Source organism: Leucoraja erinacea, chromosome 6 (assembly GCF_028641065.1).
Source record: "Leucoraja erinacea ecotype New England chromosome 6, Leri_hhj_1, whole genome shotgun sequence".
NCBI classification, from domain to species: domain Eukaryota; kingdom Metazoa; phylum Chordata; class Chondrichthyes; order Rajiformes; family Rajidae; genus Leucoraja; species Leucoraja erinaceus.
Genome location: NC_073382.1, coordinates 25,749,318 through 25,767,871, shown reverse-complemented (window position 1 = coordinate 25,767,871; position 18,554 = coordinate 25,749,318). Strand labels below are relative to the sequence as shown.

The 18,554-nt window shown below is 42.2% G+C and overlaps 1 protein-coding gene across 3 annotated transcripts in view; it reads right to left on the bottom strand.

Annotated features, from left to right (window-relative positions):
* slain1a (SLAIN motif family, member 1a) overlaps positions 1–18,554 on the bottom strand; it is a 125,951-nt gene that overhangs the window by 27,135 nt on the left and 80,262 nt on the right. For 2 of the 3 annotated variants that reach the window (XM_055636774.1, XM_055636775.1), the window contains one exon: positions 9,151–9,300. In XM_055636774.1, the coding sequence (XP_055492749.1) occupies positions 9,151–9,300 (150 nt within the window). Of the gene's footprint in view, positions 1–9,150; positions 9,301–14,249; positions 14,400–18,554 lie in introns of all 3 variants that reach the window. The other variant, XM_055636776.1, reaches the window with a different exon arrangement.

Sequence of the window (18,554 nt, the reverse complement as noted above, 5' to 3'; positions counted from 1 at the left end):
AGTGGCTAAAACTCCTGCGACAGCTAGTTCCCTTGTTCTCCCTAATATGAGAACGTCGTCCAGATAGGCCACGACTAAATGTTTTTGTTCTCTCAATTTTTTCATGGCCACTTTAAGAATTTTTGTAAATAATCTGGGAGCTGTCGTTAAACCATTGGGCAATGCTCTATACTGCCATAGCTGGCCCATCCAGATAAATTTCAGATATTTGCAATAATCCTTATGAATGGGTACTAAATAGTAAGCATCCTTGATGTCTATGCTTGCCATGTAGTATCCCTTGGAGATCAGTTGTCTGGCAGTGACAAATGTCTCCATTTTGAAATGTTGATACTCAACAGACTGATTAAGTGACATCAAATCAATAATAATACGACATCCACCATCTTTCTTGGATTTGAGAAAAATATTCGATACAAATTCCTGCGGCTCGTGTGTGGTCATTTCTATGATGCCTTTAGCCACGAGCCTGTCTAGTTCAGCTTGTCCTTCTACCTTCTCTAATTGTGAGGGAAGGAATACCCTTTGGGGCATGTGCTGAACTGGCGGTTCTATGCCTGGTTTGAATTCAATTTTGTATCCACTGATGCTGTTGAGTATAAACCTGTTGTTAGTAAGGGAGCACCAAACATGCTTGAAGAACCTCAAACGCCCTCCTGTTAACACAACACCCTTTGTCTGTGCATGTTGGCAGGAACCAGACCCACCTACCTCCATGTTTATTTGTGGGGGCGTTTCCGATGGGTTTGCCCCAAGGGTGTCCGTGTTGGTGCTGCGGCGCATCTTCCCACGGCTCCGCCCTGGGCCCCGCTCTAAAAAAGAGCTCTGGGGGTAGTGGGAGGCGGTCACCAGGCTTTCACCAGCTCGGTACCTACTGGTGGATGCCGAGGCGTGCTGCCAACTGGGTGTCTTCACCCTGCTCGGTCCTGGCGCTGCCCTCATGAGGCCTACAGGTTTGGCCGCCTCTTCCAATTCTTTGAGTTTCTTGGCCAAGTCTGCTCCAAATAGCAGCGCCTCCCGTTCCGGCGCTGGAGCTTTGCAGAGGCCCGCGTATTTGGGATTGAGGGCAGGCCTGATGTTATCCCGCCGTAGGCTGTTGAGCTCGTACGTAGTGTTGCACATTAACGCCAGCGCATCCTGCTGGGGTATGGAGAGCTCTTCGTTACCGACGGACCGAGCAAAGGCGGTGATGGCTGCAGAGTGGAGCTTCAGGACCCGCTGCATTTTTACCTCCTGAGTCCTGATCTGCTGCCCCAGCTGGTTCCATATTTGCCCGTTGACAGTTTTCACCCGCAGCGCCTCGCAATTTTCTGGCGCTGTGTAGGTGTCAAGGGCCTGCTGAACGACCTTGTCCTGCAGCGGCTTGTTGGAAAGCCTATTGATACTGGCCGCCATTCTAGGTGGTAGTACCATCCCGGTCGTTGGGGGCGCTGCGTACCGACCGACTACACCCAGTAGCTCTTCTTCCAGCTCGCCCGGCATACTTATGTTGTCGTCCGCCTGCCCTTGTGATAGGCCAGCCCAGTCCTGGCCTCCCTTACTGCCCTCGAACAGAGAGGGTACAGAAGGGTGTGGCGATGGTATGGAGGAGGCCAAAGCCCGTCCTCCTTGGAGATGCCTAGCCTGCATCTCCTCATTTATCATCTGCTCCAGGAGCTGCCTCATGCAGCTGATGCGGGCGTCTCCCCGTTTCGCCGGTGGAGAGCGTTCCCGTTCCTCCGACGAGTCGGAGGACACCGGCCGGTCCGTTTTGCGGGTTGCCTTCCTCCCTGTGCGGGGCGTCGAAATCGGCGGCACAGGGAGCGGCTCGGTGTCGGGTGAGCGGGAGCGTTGAAATAGCTCCTCCGCTACTGGTGGCTGCCGCCCAGATATAGACCCATCCTCGGGTGGAGTTGGGCAGGCAGTCCTTCTAGCTGGTCGCTTTCTGGTGGCCATAATTCTCACCGTTGAGCGACTCTGTAATACAAAAAGACACTTACCTGAGGTCCTGTCTTTATGCCGCCGCTGGAGAGCCTGGCTCCAGCTGCTGCCGCTGTTGCACTGCTGACGTAATGCCGCGCCTGCGCGCTGGGTGGGTTCTTCACATAGTCACTCACGTGACTCCGAAGTAAAATGTGAAAGTGCAGACCACTATGTGCAATTGTAGTGAAATAATGTTTGACTCCCTCTCTCTCATGGGAAAACACAAACAACTCTTACTTTATGAAGAAGTTAATTCCTGCTGTCAACTCAACGCAAAAATCCAGGGGGAATGATGGTAAATTTATTGCTTTGTGTCATCAGCCTGGTTGAGAAACACTTTATATCGACTGCATAATTAAACTCATTTGTCAGCTTTGGGTGAGAACTCACGGTTGGGATTACGCATTTATTTTAAGTTGTTTTTGCTGAGCCTCATTCTTCGTCACCTTGCCAATCCATTTATCCTTTAAGTGGATAATGCACGTCGAGGTTTGCAATATTCACTCTTGGCAATGGGTAGAATGTGGCTATGTCACTTGTAGCTGGTACTTTCCAATATAATAACTCTTAAGAATTTCTTATATTTATTTAATACTAGGCTAAGTGGAACCCGTTGGGTCTCAGTCACACGGGAGGCCTGATCCCCCAACACAACCCATTCCCCAACGTAATATTCCACTACTCACCCATTCCCCCAACGCAACCCGTACCCCCCAACGCAATATTCCACCACTCACCCATAGCCCTTAAATGTACAGGCGCGGCTCATTTCCCCTCATCCCCCAGCACTCGCTCCCTCTCCTCTTCATGTGTGGGAGGGGAGGAGGGGAGGGGTGGGGAGGAGGTGGGAGGCGAAGGAGGGGATAGACGGGGGGTGTGACAAGGGGGGTGAGTGGTGTGTGGCAAGTGGGGTGTGAGGTGTGAGAGAAGGAGGGGAGAGGGTGTGTGTGTGTGTGGGCGGGAGAGTGTAGAAAGAGGAGGGGGGTGTGGGGTGGGAAGGGGTTGAGGGGGGGAGGGGTTGTAGAGGTTTGGAGGCATTGCGGGGGGAGGCGTTGTGTGGGGGGGACGGGTGTGTGTGTGGGGGGAGGAGTGGTTTGGGGGAGGGGTTGGGTGGGGGGCTCTCATGCTGGGTTGCTGGGCGGCTCTCAGGCTGGGCGACTCTCGGTCTGGGCGACTCTCGGGACAATAGGCTGGGCGGCTCTCTGGCTGGGCGGTTCTCGGGCTGGGCGGTTCTTGAGCCGGGCGGCTGGAGGGCTGGGATCTCTCACTCACGGACTCTGGACTCAGCCCCGCCTCCGCGGCTTTATTCTCCTGGTGCCGGATTAAGAATCAGAATCAAATTTTATTTGCCAAGTATGCTTTGCAACATATGAGGAATTTCACTGACCAGGTCAGTCATACAATTAAAAGCAACAGACTCAAAAACACATTTTAACATGAGCATCCACCACAGTGACTCCTACATATTCCTCACTGTGATGGAAGGCGCAATAAAGTTCAAGTCCTTCCTTTTGTTCTTCCTCGGTTGGGGGCCTCGAGCCCTCCGTGACGGGACGGTCTTGACTCCCGTAGCCAGCGGCGTTCGGGCCCTCTGTGTCGAGGTGATCAGCTCCTTCATCGCGGGGTTGTCAGCTCCCCGCGCCGGGCAATCGAACCTCGCGTCGGGGCTCGTCGAACCTTCTGCGGTGTTGGAGCTCCCGACTAGCCTCTCCCGAGACTGCGAGCCCCTGATGATACATCCACAGGCCACGGTGGGAGTGATCCCAGGTAAGGGATCCGCTCTGATGTTAAGTCCGCGACCCGCAGTGGGGCTCACGACAGTCCGAGGAGGTCTCCAGCTCCAGCGATGGTAAGCTGCAAAGCTCGGAGAATGTGATCCGAAAAATTAAACACATCTCCGGGAAGGTAGGAACTTGAAAAAAAGTTTTCCCTGATCCTCTCCACCCACCCCCCACATAAAACAAACCGAAGTACATTAAAACAAACTTTTAACAAATGCTAAAAATAACAAAAATGAAAAAAACGATCAGACTGCCAGCAGAGCTGCATTCTCCCTGGCGCTATGTCTCTATGTCATATCAAGCGAGGAATGATATCTACAGTGGCTTGCAAAAGTATTCATACCCCTTGAACTTTTCCACATTTTGTCACGTTACAACCACAAACGTAAATGTATTTTTTGGGGATTTTATGTGATAGACCAACACAAAGTGGTGCATAATTGTGAAGTGGGAGGAAAATGATACATGGTTTTCAAATTTTTTTACAATAAAAAAAACTGAAAAGTGTGGCGTGCAAAAGTATTCAGCCCCCTTTACTCTGATACCCCTAAATAAAATCCAGTGCAACCAATTGCCTTCAGATGTCACCTAATTAGTAAATATAGTCCACTTGTGTGTAATCTAATCACAGTATATATACAGCTGTTCTGTGAAGGCCTCAGAGGTTTGTTAGAGAACATTAGTGAACAAACAGCATCATGAAGCCCAAGGAACACACCAGACAGGTCAGGGATAAAGGTTGTGGAGAGGTTTAAAGCAGGGTTAGGTTATAAAACAATATCCCAAGCTTTGAACTTCTCACGGAGCACTGTTCAATCCATCATCCAAAAATGGTAAGAGTATGGCACAACTGCAAACCTACCAAGACATGGCTGTCCACCTAAACTGACAGGCCGGGCAAGGAGATCATTGATCAGAGAAGCAGCCAAGAGGCCCATGGTAACTCTGGAGGAGCTGCAGAGATCCACAGCTCAGGTGGGAGAATCTGTCCACAGGACAACTATTAGTCGTGCACTCCACAAATCGGGGCTTTATGGAAGAGTGGCAAGAAGAAAGCCATTGTTGAAAAAAAGCCATAAGAAGTCCCGTTTGCAGTTTGCCACAAGCCATGTGGGGGACACAGCAAACATGTGGAGAAAGGTGCTCTGGTCAGATGAGACCAAAATTGAAGTTTTTGGCCTAAATGCAAAACGCTATGTGTGGCGGAAAACTAACACTGCACATCACCCTGAACACACCATCCCACTGTGAAACATGGTGGTGGCAGCATCATGCTGTGGGGATGCTTTTCTTCAGCAGGGACATGGAAGCTGGTCAGAGTTGATGGGAAGATGGATGGAGCCAAATACAGGGCAATCTTGGAAGAAAACCTGTTAGAGTCTGCAAAAGACTTGAGACTGGAGCGGAGGTTCACCTTCCAGCAGGACAACGACCCTAAGCATACAGCCAGAGCTACAATGGAATGGTTTAGATCAAAGCATATTCATGTGTTAGAATGGCCCAGTCAAAGTCCAGACCTAAATCCAATTCAGAATCTCTGGCAAGACTTGAAAATTGCTGTTCACAGACACTCTCCATCCAATCTGACTGAGCTTGAGCTATTTTGCAAAGAAGAATGGTCAAAAATTTCAGTTTCTAGATGTGCAAAGCTGGTAGAGACATACCCCCAAAAGACTTGCAGCTGTAATTGCAGCAAAAGGTGGTTCTACAAAGTATTAACTCAGGGGGGCTGAATACTTTTGCACGCCACACTTCTCAGTTTTTTATTTGTAAAAAATTTTGAAAACCATGTATCATTTTCCTTCCACTTCACAATTATGCACCACTTTGTGTTGGTCTATCACATATAATCCCAATAAAATACATTTACGGTTGTGGTTGTAACATGACAAAATGTGGAAAAGTTCAAGGGGTATGAATACTTTTGCAAGCCACTGTATCTATACTATTACTGAAGCTTTCATCTTGTCCTCTACGGTTTGCGTTTTTCAAAATCTACGCAAAAAAGTTACTTATATCGCCCCCCCCCCCCCCCCCCCCCCCCCAGCGCACAAAGTTCTGTTCCGATTGGTGGAACATTACAAAAGTTATGAAGGTTTAAAAATCATGAGATCAGCAGATTCATGGTGACTGACAGGCGAGAAGACCTATCTGCTGATCTCACGATTTTAAACTTTTGTAATATTCCACCAATCGGAACAGAACTTCGTACGCTTAGAGCAGAGGAGAACAGCGAGTAAGGTGGGGGGGGAAGGGGGGGGGGGGGGGGGGGGGGGGTATCTATAGGGTATCTTTCTTGTGTAGATTTTGAAAAACGCAAACCGGAAGAGGACAAGATGAGAGTTTTAGTAATAGTATAGATAGATATCATTCCTCGCTTGATATGACATAGATATTTCATCCCTTGGGATCATGCTGACTCCCAGCACAGCAATCACATCAATCCTTATCTTTCTCTCTTCTTGTCTCCCTGTAGTCTTGCAATTTATTTTATCTTGCATAAACCCATCAACTTCCCTTTGATTCCTTTGCTACATCCCTACACTAATGAGACATTTAGACCTGCCAATTCACCTGCCAGCACGTCACTGGGATTAGCACCAGTGCAAGCAAACCCACAAAGTCACAATTAGAAGATGCAAATTTCACACAGAGAGTACTCAAGATCTTGAATCACAGTCCCAGGTTGCTGTGAGGCAACAGTGCTAATTGCCTAGGCACTGTGTAACCCAAGTGTAAATTTGCAGTGTCCACCTGCGTTTTAAACACAATTTCTGATTTACCCTTGTCAGCCAAAGCAGTCCTTGCTGGTGCTGCAATTTGCTCTGCCGTTTGGGAACTATCATTATTAGCCAGTATAATCACACAATGCATTGTACTTACTCTAAAACATGCACATCAGCATACATATTTAGAATATCTGTCATTTCAATCAAAGGCAGGTGTCCAAATTCCCTCCTGCAGAGTTTTCTACTCAGAACTGAACAACTTTCTGCTGGTCTTTTTAACAGCCTGGTCAAATATAGTCACCTGTCTCTTGAAATGTTGTTACTTCCTGCCCTTTCTGTGAATGCTATAAAACCGTAGACTTTAGAGATACAGTGTGGAAACTGGCCCTTCGGCCCACCAAGCCCGCCATCACCCTATGCACTAGCAATATCCTACATACTAGGGACAATTTATACATTTTTTATTGAGGCCAATTAGCAATGAGATGAAGTTTAATATTATGATCAATTCTCATTGGATTACTAGAAATAACAATAAATAGCCTCTGATACAAATATCTCATAGGCCATATTATCATACCAAGCACGCAAATCTTACTGGAGAAAGTTATAAATACCACTTCAGGAATTTTATAGGAAATATACAATCCATAATTATAGTAGCTCTGGGGCCACTCATCTCCAAGAATTGCAGCATTATACACAAGATTAATCGGACAAGAAACTAACAGAGCCTACCCCTGATAATTCAGAATAAAATTGTATGTGGTAAAATTCAATAATTCAGTAATTCAAAATAAGTGTTTCAAGCAACATAGTCCGGTGGGGATTTAGTGCTAAACTAAGTTATCAGGTAATTTGAATTGTCACCTTGAATTTAGCGTTGACTGTACATCACAACTGCTTAATTAAAATGAAAATTAACACATTTTTCTAATTGATTCAGCAGTGTTACCTGGAGCTATAATCACTCCAGTGTACAAGTGTCAGCTGTGGCTCAATTGGTAGCACTTTCCTTTCATCAAAACATAGAAACATAGAAAATAGGTGCAGGAGTAGGCCATTCGGCCCCTCGAGCCTGCACCGCCATTCAATATGATCATGGCTGATCATTCAACTCAGTATCCCGTACCTGCCTTCTCTCCATACCCTCTGATCCCTTTAGCCACAAGGGCCACATCTAACTCACTCTTAAATATAGCCAATGAACTAGCCTCAACTACCCTCTGTGGCAGAGAGTTCCAGAGATTCACCACTCTCCGTGTGAAAAAAGTTTTTCTCATCTCGGTTTTAAAGGATTTCCCCCTTATCCTTAAGCTGTGACCCCTTGTCCTGGACCTCCCCAACATCGGGAACAATCTTCCTGCATCTAGCCTGTCCAATCCCTTAAGAATTTTGTAAATTTCTATACGTGGTCTCACCAAGACCATAGAAACATAGAAACATAGAAAGTAGGTGCGAGAGCAGACCACCAGGTCCGTTGAGCCCGCACCGCCATTCGCTCATGGCTGAACACTAAACAAACACACTTACCCACAAACAGTAGACACAAGACACAGAACACAAGACACTACCCTCCCCTTTATACCGCTATCACCCCTCTCCACCCCAAGAACCTGTACACTTCCAAGTCAGAAAGAGCAGAGTTCAAATCTGACAAGCAAGTCTGTGTGTTAAAATCGAGGGTAAAGCTCTTGAAGTTGAGGACACGTTTTCAATCAGATGAGATGCCTTGTTAAGGCCCTCTTCAGGCTCTCTTATGGGGATGTAAAATATCCAACAGCACGTTTTTGAAGAGGCCAGTCAGTGTTTATTCCTCAAACATTGTTCCTCAGTAAACATCAATGTAATGCACACTTTTAAATGGGATAACATTATTGCGTGTGGAAGCCACCCATACACAAGTCAAACCAAAAAAAAGTGCTGGAGAAACTCAATGGTCCGGCAACATCTGTGGAGGGAAAGGACCGATGATGTTTCTTCACACATGAATTGATTATTTCACTTTTTTTCCATTAAAACAGTGACTATATCAACTAAGTCCGTGGGCATTTTTAAGGCAGAGATTTTTAAGGTTTTTGATTGGTAATATTGTCAAAGGTTATGGGGAGAATCGGCTTGAGAGAAAAAATAGTGACAATATCAACTGCGTTGAAGGAGTCACTATTTCCCCTCTCAAGCCCATTCTCTTGCCTTCTCCCCATAACCTTTGATAATATTACTAATCAAAAACCTTAAAAATCTCTGCTTTAAAAATACCCAAGGACTTTGCCTCAACAGCCATCTGTGGCAATGTCTTCCACTACTCTGTGGCGAAAGAAATTCCTCCTCATCATCAGATTCCAGCATTGTCTGTTAGTATTTTAAAGTATTTTATTAATTGTAGAGTGGTTTGAGTTGAGCTTCATCTGAGCAAATTCAAACAGAGAATTTCAAGACCACGTTTTGTATCAAATATTCTCAACAATTTTCCAAGATGTGCTTTATTAAATGTGTTGTACTTCAGAAATCAATTACGGTTGTTCAACCATGACTTGACCTACAAAATGGGATCAGGTTTCAACTGAAGGCATATATCTAAACCATTGTAGCTGCTAAAATTGCTAATACAATTTGACACACAATATGTACTTGCTAACAAATTGCCATATATCACTATCAGTTTACAGCACACTTACTTTCCTCTTGTAGTCTTGCCATTATCTGGACATCTGTCAAGTCCTGTAGTTTGTAACCCATGGAGATGGACTCATCATCCAGTTCAGAAGTGCTCAGTTCACTGTCAATTGATGACTGTGGGCTGAGTGGAAGATTTCTACTTGCATATCCTGTGGATACATTTAAACACAGACAGGTATTAGTATTTTATGGGGTGTTGGTATATTAAAAATGTCATCTATTCAAAAAAGAAACTGAACCAAGACTTCCAACATCCCTTGCTAAGACTGACTGAGAGGATACTGTAAATCAAGTCAAAAGATCTAGGTTTTACCTGTTAATAGCTAGAAAATTGGCAGTAATCAGCATTGTGGCCACATCAGGCATGAAAACAGATGGAAAAATACTTCTGCTTTTGTGCTATGAATTGTGGAAGCTGATTAAAAACTACTTTTTGTTTTCCTCAAAGAGAATATATTATTCCAATTTCATACTTTCCTGGATACTTGTTTTGTGGAGTTTAATGAATTTGAGTTGTTGTAGTTCTTATGCCATGGCATATTAGCAAAAAGATAAACTACTCTTGCCTGGAGACACAAAAGACTGCAGATACTGGAATCTGGAGCAACAAACAATTTGCTAAATTCCTCCAGTAGATTTGTTTGTAACTACACTTACATGGATGTCACAGCAAATGAACAGAACTCAGCAAAGCTAGCAAAAACAGCCCATTTTAACTCTCACTTACAATCTACTAATGGGTTCGAACAAAACTGCAACACAATGTGGTTGGCCTTAGGTTTGATGTTTTAATTATATTCAGCAAGAAATATTTTGGTGACGCAGTAAAAAATGCTATCATACAAGTTTGATTCCGCAACTATAACGTGGTCTCAACATTGTCATAGTTGGCTCAAAATGATCCTTGGGTTTTGTACTGCAACGCCACCATTTTTAGAATGTCATTTTACAGAGACAACACCATTGATTCATTGTCCGGATTATCTTTTCCCAAAGGCAGTCTTGTACTTTTTGGATGGACACAAAATAATGGAGTAACTCAGCAAGTCAGACACATCTCTGGAGAAAATGGAAAGGTGACGTTTTGAGTCGGGACCATTCTTCAGACCCAGAAGAGGTATGAAAAGCCAATATGATATGTGTGGGGTTGGGGGAATGGGGGCATATGTTTGATGCATGTAACAAGGTGAAAGGAAAACCAAAGTAATCACACTGTTAAACTCCACGGGGCAACTTTCAACTTTGGTAATGGGTGCGATGTAGATTTTCTTTTTGTTTTGGCTCAGTTGACCATTATTACTTTTCCCAATTTTCCTTTCCAATGACTTCATTCTTACTTCCCTGCTAAAGTTGAAAACCTACGTCTGTGTGAAGGTTAAATGCAGTTAAGATTATTTGTTGTTCTCAATATGATTCACAGGCAATGCTGGAACTTGTGTTTTGCAACAATCTGCTTAATCACATAGCAGTAACCAGGAGCTCATTTTGATTTATTTTCTCCTCGACATCATTAATATTTATGAGATTATTACCGGTTTAATGCAGGTTCACTGCACTGTAGCCTCCACATGTCTTCCTAACAGTGGGAGCTTGCATTGGTTGTACCGAATGATATATGCGAAGCCTCTAACCAGCATCAACTATGTTGCAAGCTTATAAATCAGGATAAAAACCTTTAGTTGGCATACTGCCTGTTGCAACTACTTCCCAATCCATCCTGTCATCTCACCACGGAAGGAATGTGGTGGGCTCACAGAATGACTCCTACTTCGTCAACTCTTCTACAATGGATCAGCTCTTCAAGCATTTGGAGACTTCAGACAAGTTTCACAGAATATGTGACTGGTTCATTCAGATATATTTCATGCTGTTGACAGATTCTTAAGCTGTTTGAAGCAAATTAACTACAGTATAAAGTAGATTTGTGATTTTAAACTTGTTGCAACGTTTAATTTGTGGTGCCGTTCTCCTTCACATTCCCATCCTACTTAGTGCTAATAATAGGTGTTGCTTCTCTGAATAATAGTCACAAAGAGATGCAGCCCACCAGGTTTGTGCCGACCTTCAATCACCAATTTACACTCCTACCTTAATCCCATTTTTATTCTCCCCACATTTTCATCAACTCCCTCCAGATTCTACCCATTTATTTACACTTGGGACAATTTACACGGGCCAATTATCCTATGGTTTTGGCATGCAGGAGAAGACCCGAGCACCCAGAGAAAACCCGAGCACCCAGAGAAAACCCACGAGGTCAGTCAGAGGTAGTGTGTAAACTACACACAGATAGTACACATGGTAAGGATTGAATCCAGCTCTGTGGTGCTAAAAGAAAATGACTGGCTTCACCATCCTTTTTTATCCTCTGAAATATATTTTCTGCATCGCAAGCTCAGGGACAGACAAAACACACTTTCCTCCTCCCTGTACCTTGCTCTTGTTGAAATTGAAACTGTCAGAATAAAGCCCAGTGACACATGATTAATTCGGCCGGTGGCATCTCTTAGAAACTGTAGGATGGAACTGTAGATACTGGTTTAGACTGAAGATAGAATAGAAAAGTTGGATTAACTCAACGGCAGCATCTGTGGAGAAAAAGAATAGGTAACATTTCAAGTCAAGACCCTTCTTCAGACCCTCCCTTCTCCAGTCTGAAGAAGGGTCTCGACCTGAAAAGACACCTATTCTTTTTCTCCTGAGACGCTGCCCGACCAACTGAGTTATTCCAGCTTTTTATGACTATCTTAGAAATAGCTGTCTGTTTATTTTTTCTACCCTGTTCTTTTCCCATCGCCTTGCAATTTTATTCCTTCAAATATCTGTCCAATTCTTTTTGAATGACACAAATGAATCCGCTTGTATTAAATTTCCCGCTGTGATTTTCACATCAGAGAACTGTTGGAAGATGATACGGTCCCATTCAGCCTATGAAGCCTGTGAAAACTCTCTACAAGACCATTCAAGTCAGATCCAATCCTTCGTTCTTTCCCCACAGCCCTAAATTTATTTTCTGCCTCACATTTCCATCCTCTTTATTTCTCGGACCAACAATATGGTGAAGATTAAACCTTGCTAAACTTTTTTTTGCAATCCTAGATGTTATCGGAGACACGTGCTGAAGGTGCGATGATCTCCAGATGATGCCATAAAAGTCTTAAAGGCAGGGAGGAAAAATGGAGACATAAGAGACTGCAGATACTGCAATCTTGAGCAACAGGCAAACTTATGGAGAAACTCAAGAACTGTGGAAGGAAATACACAGACCAGATTTGGGTTGGGGCTCTTCATCTGATTGATGAAGTAGAGGGAGATCGTTGGTACAGAGAGACAAGGGGAAGGGGTGAAGCAAGAACTTGGATAAAAATGGAGATTCATAAACAAATAAATAAATTAAGACAGCGAATTTCTTCAAATTGTACCCCAAGTTGGTAAGTTCATTTCTGTGCTGCAATTTGTACATTGGCAGTCTTTGTGGATAAGATTCTGCCTGTGTTCTGCTGTACCACAGCAGCGATGGCAACTCTACTCTAGGTGGAGTATTCATGCCCTCGTGTTGTGTTTTGTAGAGAACAGCGAAAAAGCAACACATTGCTGCCAAAACTTGGCGATGGAGCCAAAATTAAAAATCAGGCACAGGAATGTAGAAGAACAAATAATCTGCTGCAGGAATTCAGCGGATCGAGCAGCATCTGTGGGTGGAAGGGAATGACGCAATATTAAGACTTGACCATTTCTTTCTATTCACATATGTTGCTCGACCCCCTGAGTTCTTCCAGTGGACTGCTTGTTGTTCCAGATTCCAGCATCTGCATCCTCTTGTGTTTACAAGATTGTAGAAGGATGGTTTACTGACTGGAAAAGATTCTGCCGTTATGGCCAGTCATCACAATTAATACGTGGTATAAGATCTGCGGGCAAAGGGAAAATACATGTTACAAATTCTCAAGATGATGGACTTCAACACAGAGCGTGGACCTGATTTCAGCAACTCACAAGAGTCACACTTTTGAAAATGACTCAAAACATTGCCTTTCTTTCTAGAATACCCAAATGAACATAAGTTGGTTATTAAAACAATGCATAGAGAATTTTCAGTTGCACATTTGAGGTTTTATCAGAGAAATGTTTTGTGTTAGGATTTCTCCACAAGACGTCATTCATCTTCAAAGTCTTACATTTTGTTGACAAATGGATAGGCTCATGGAAGTGCAGGGAATATAGGGATATGGATCATGTACGTACGGAAGAGATCAGTTTATCTTGGCATCATGTGAAGCATAAATTCTGTGGGCTGAAGAGCACTTTCATGCACTGTAGAAACATAGAAATATAGAAAATAGATGCAGGAGGCGGCTATTCGACCCTTCGAGCCAGCACCGCCATTCATTGTGATCATGGTTGATCGTCCCCTATCAACAACCCGTTCCTGCCTTCTCTGTACTGTTCTAACTTTCCCAGAACGTGATGAAAAAAGGAGAAGCTTTTTTAAAGTTCTTGGTATTACAATGTGGTAAATTAAAGCATTAAATTCACCTTCAAAGGTGTGATTGCAAGTTTTATTGGTATTGCTTTTGGTTTATTTTTGCTGCATGTGCCCCGATACAATGAAAAACTTTGATTTGTTTGCTATTCAGGGAATGGAACCAAACTTTCAGAAAAATATTCAATATGCACTTGTTATAATATTACATATATTGATCATGCTACCAAGCATGAATTTTTACCCTATTCTGGAATAGCGTTGGGATATGACTATAAATAAATTGCCTTCCATACCCAAGGCAGAGCAACAGGGACAACAGTTGTATTCAAAGCCAACTTTACACATTTAAGGCTACACATTAATGGAGTAATTATTCCTCAAGAAGAATCATTGAAATGAAGACATTAACTTTGTCAGCATCATTTTAAGGCATTTGAATTATTCCTGTTGCTTGATTGCACTTTTTATTTCTTAATCAAAAGAGATGACATGATTACCCAGGTTTTCCTTCATGGAATTATATTAGATGGCGCATGCAGATAGCAGTACATATGCAAAGCTCACATCAAGCGAAACAAAATATATTTGAGCTGTTCCCGTTTTATACTCTACCTGTTCTTTCAGGGATTAGTAATTGTTTAGTAACAGGTTTGTAGAGGCTTTGAGAGCTAAACCCAATGGTATATGGTCTATACCCTGCAAACGAACTACATGGAAGGCCAGAAGAGTAAGAACTTGAAAAGAGACTTTTCCATCGATTAGCTTTTGAGGGAAAGAAAGCAAAGACACAAAATTAGATTTGACAAAGCTCCATTGAAATGAATGCTTAAAATAAAAAGACAAAAAAAAAACATAAATACATAAAAATAGAGACGTGTTTCATACACAAATCTAGTCAATAACAATAGACAACTCATATCACACTGTTAAGATTTCTAAGGGACATGTGCTCACTAGATTTACAATGAGATAATCAGCAAAACTTGATGCTTTACTTTGTATTTCAAATATGCTACGCTAAAAGCTTCCTCACCCTATAAAAGACAAAATATTTTAATTATATATTTTCTAAGTATGTCCCTCAATTGCTAGTAAATCTTCAGGCAAGATAGGATTTTGGGAGCAAGCTGGTCCATTCCAAACTGTTTTGATTAGTATTAAATAATAACATACAAACTGAGTCTGTCATACTATCAAATATCTTGTGCAACTGAGTGCCCACAAATTGTTCAATGGTCATGAGTGTCACAGTTGAGTGTCATGTCGGCATTGAATACTTTGTAGAAGGCAAAATGGGAGGTGAATCAGGGACTAGGATCACAGGATGGTTTTTCCCATTTCCACACCTTGGGTTGTTGCAGTAACCACAGTAACCACATTGTTCGAATCACAACTAGCGGATTAATTGATGATGCAATGCTAAAGGTGAATCTCATCTAATAGAATATTTGAGCTAATCAATCAAAAAGCAAAAATACTTCAATATAAACAGTTACTGCTGGAGTCAGGTGCCATCTGCAAAGTGAAAAACGAGCTAATGTTTCTGGTTTAGAGCATTTAATCAGTTCTGATAAAAGGCAGCTAAATGAAATTGATGACTTTGTTTATTTTCTATAGACGCTGCATGATCTGCTGAATATTTCCAGTATTTCCTGTTTTTAATATTGAGGTTCAACACTAAAACATACATTTAACACATACTAACAAAACAACAAAGAAGGAAGGGACGTGACAGACCGTTGGCGAGGCAGCCATTGTTGGCGAGGCAGCTTTGAATAAAGCATAAAGCTTCAGTCTGAGATAAGGCAATAGTTGAGGTTAGAAAATTGGTACCCGAACTGAACCTGATGAGACCCAACATTTTATGTTAGACTAAGGCCACATATTAAAATAATCAAGTGTCCTTGAGCTTGACTCTGGTGCAGGCTAAACATGTTTTAATTTAACTACCAAGAGAAATATCTAGTTCAGATTCCTGTGTTGTTTCCCTCCTGTGTGCCCTAGTTACTAACTCAGTCTGAAAAACTGGGTCATGTCAGAGTTAAATAAATATATGCAAGTCCCACTGTGCCTCCACCTCCAATAGGGGATGAAACTCCCAGCCTCAGTAGTTAAAAGTTAAGCAGCAACTTCTCATGTACATTCACTTGTAGTGAGTAGTGAGTACAGCATGCTGCTGATGCCATTCACAGACCAATACCTTACCCAACCAACAATTAAGTAAGAATATTTAATCATTTTTAAACCACAATTGAAGGTTTTACCTGTAATGCAGAATCTTCTGCAAGATTAATTTTCCAGGTTCAGCCACATTGCAAATACCTCAGCCTCTACGGATGACCTAATATTTTAATGACTCTTTAATGATGTGCCTACTAGAATTACTTGATCGAAAATAGGCTCTTCATTCCATTGAGTCTGTGTTGGCTTTCAAAAGAAAAATATGTGTATGTCCTTTCCTCTGGCTATCTCTCTGTAATTGTTGCTTCTTTAACATCTCTCCGGATATATGTGAAACCAACAATTGGATTTGCTTCCACCACCTTTCTGGGCAGCCAGTTCCAAATTTTGAGTGCCCTCTATGAGAAAAACCTTTTCTTCAAATCATTCTGGGTTATATTCCCCATTACTTCAAACCTGTTTCTCTCCGTCTCCATTTTAGACCCTAGGTTTAAAAAAGCAGCAAATATTAATTGATTTTTGTTGCAACCTCCCTCGTGTTTCATTTTAACTGAGACACAGCCTTGCCCGATATCATTATACTCAACCCAATGTGATAATTGTCAATGTGAGAATGGGCAGGAAAGTTGAAAGATTGTTAGGGTCCTTTTATTTTAAGTGAAAAGTACTCAGAGCAAATTCACTTGGTTTTTCATCCATGTTGTTTGAAACAAGGTAAGCGTCTGACAGTGAGAAAAACAGGCCTTCCTTGTTCCAAGAGTGGATACATCCATCTCTTGTAGATGGAGTGGCAGGACATTCAACATAGAACTGAAATAGTTACGTGGATCAAGTAAATCTGGCAATTTTGATCTTTAATGGGGATGAAATCTATCCAAATACTTAGAAAGTAACCATGCATATTGAGAAAGTGCTGGGCTTTATCAACAGAATATAAGAGCAAGGAAGTCAGGATGAATCTTTTTAAAACATTGTTCGATTATACGGAACTAAAGCACTGTGTTTACTTCTGAGTTCCAGACTACGGGGCAAAGTAACGGCTTTAAGAGGAATTCATAAAAGCATAGAAAATAGGTGCAGGAGTTGGCCATTCAGCCCATCGTAAGATTTTCTAGAATTATTTCAGGGATGACAGATTTTAATTATAGGGTGGACTGGAGAAGTAATTTAATTATTACCCAGTATCAGATCTAGTATTAAAAGTTTTGTTTAAAAGCCAGCTACATTATACTGCTGCAACAGAGCAACGGCTTCAACAACTAGAATATTTTCTGCCAAGATTTTCTACATTATTTTGTAATTTTGCTGCATCTTTAAACTACAGTCAGGTGTAAACATATACATGAGTCTTCCTGGTTAGCCCTTGTTGCAGTTCATGCTAGCCAAATACCATCAGGTTGCTGTCAACTGCTGCTAGCTGATCACTAGATCTGCTACTGGGTAATGATTCCAGATAACATAATGAACTGACTCACTCCAACATTCCCAATCATTAATTATATCCCAAAGTTAATGCAAAGCCAAACATTTGACTGATTTGATCTCATTCATCTGATGCTCACCATCATCACTTTCCTTTCACTTTCCTTTCAAGCATGATTATCTATTTCATATCATCATTTGTTCTCATAACATGTTCAACATATGTCAGTTCTAATTTGACCATGGTAGCAGTTATCCTCACATGAACTAGGAAGAATGGTTGGTCCTTTTCGTTGTCCATGGGATGTTGAAAAATCTTCTTGCATTTCAAATTCGTCAATCTTGTTTTACTCTAGCTCTTTCCAACTTTCACATTTCTACTTGTTTTGGAAGAAACAGCATTGCGACCATATTTCAGATGATAGAGTAATATTACCATGATTAAGTTTGATCTAGATAGACACAAAATTCTGGAGTAACTCAGCGGGTTAGGCAGCATCTCCGGAGAAAAAGAATAGGTGATGTTTTGGGTCGAGCCCCTTCTTCAGATTGTGTGCATGTCCAGCATTTTGGATCTATCTTCAGTGTAAAACAGCATCTGCAGTTCCTTCCTATGCATTAAATTTGATCTGATGGTTCTTTCAAACATCAGTCAACATCCTCAATTCCTGCCTCCTCTGGCCCAAGGGATGCCAAGTCTTTTCTCTCCCTCTACTTGGCCATTATCTATTACAAACTCATTTAGCAACCACAATTACACAACCTTCATCTTCTTGCTGATCAATAATAGAAAAAGATATATTTAATCCTGAAACCAACCAGGCACATTATTTTTCTAAAAGCAATATTTTTTATAATGTACACAACATCCAGCAATAGTGGAGCTAAGATGAATATTTGCCCATTTCTCCTTGTCACATACTTCCTGACCTGCTGTGTAATTCCTCAAGCAGATGATGAATCAAAGCATTCTGCACTCCCACTTTGTTCATGGGAATTCTTCTCATTGTGAATCTATTGCAAACATAATATTTAGGGATAACATTCCTCCTTGGTAGAAAAATGGTCAAATAATACCGAACCACAACAGATTCTAGACAAGAATCTTTGATTCAGTAGAAACAAAGAACGGCAGATGCTGGTTGCTGGGTATTGCGCGCAGTCCCGTACTAAAATTTATTCTAGTAATTCTCTGGCAATGCGTCAATACATTTGATGGATGGTGATCTCAATGCCTATGTCTGGAACATTCAATTATCAACACAGACAGTCGTAGCTAAAGCCTGAATATCATGTATTCTCAGCACCATCAGT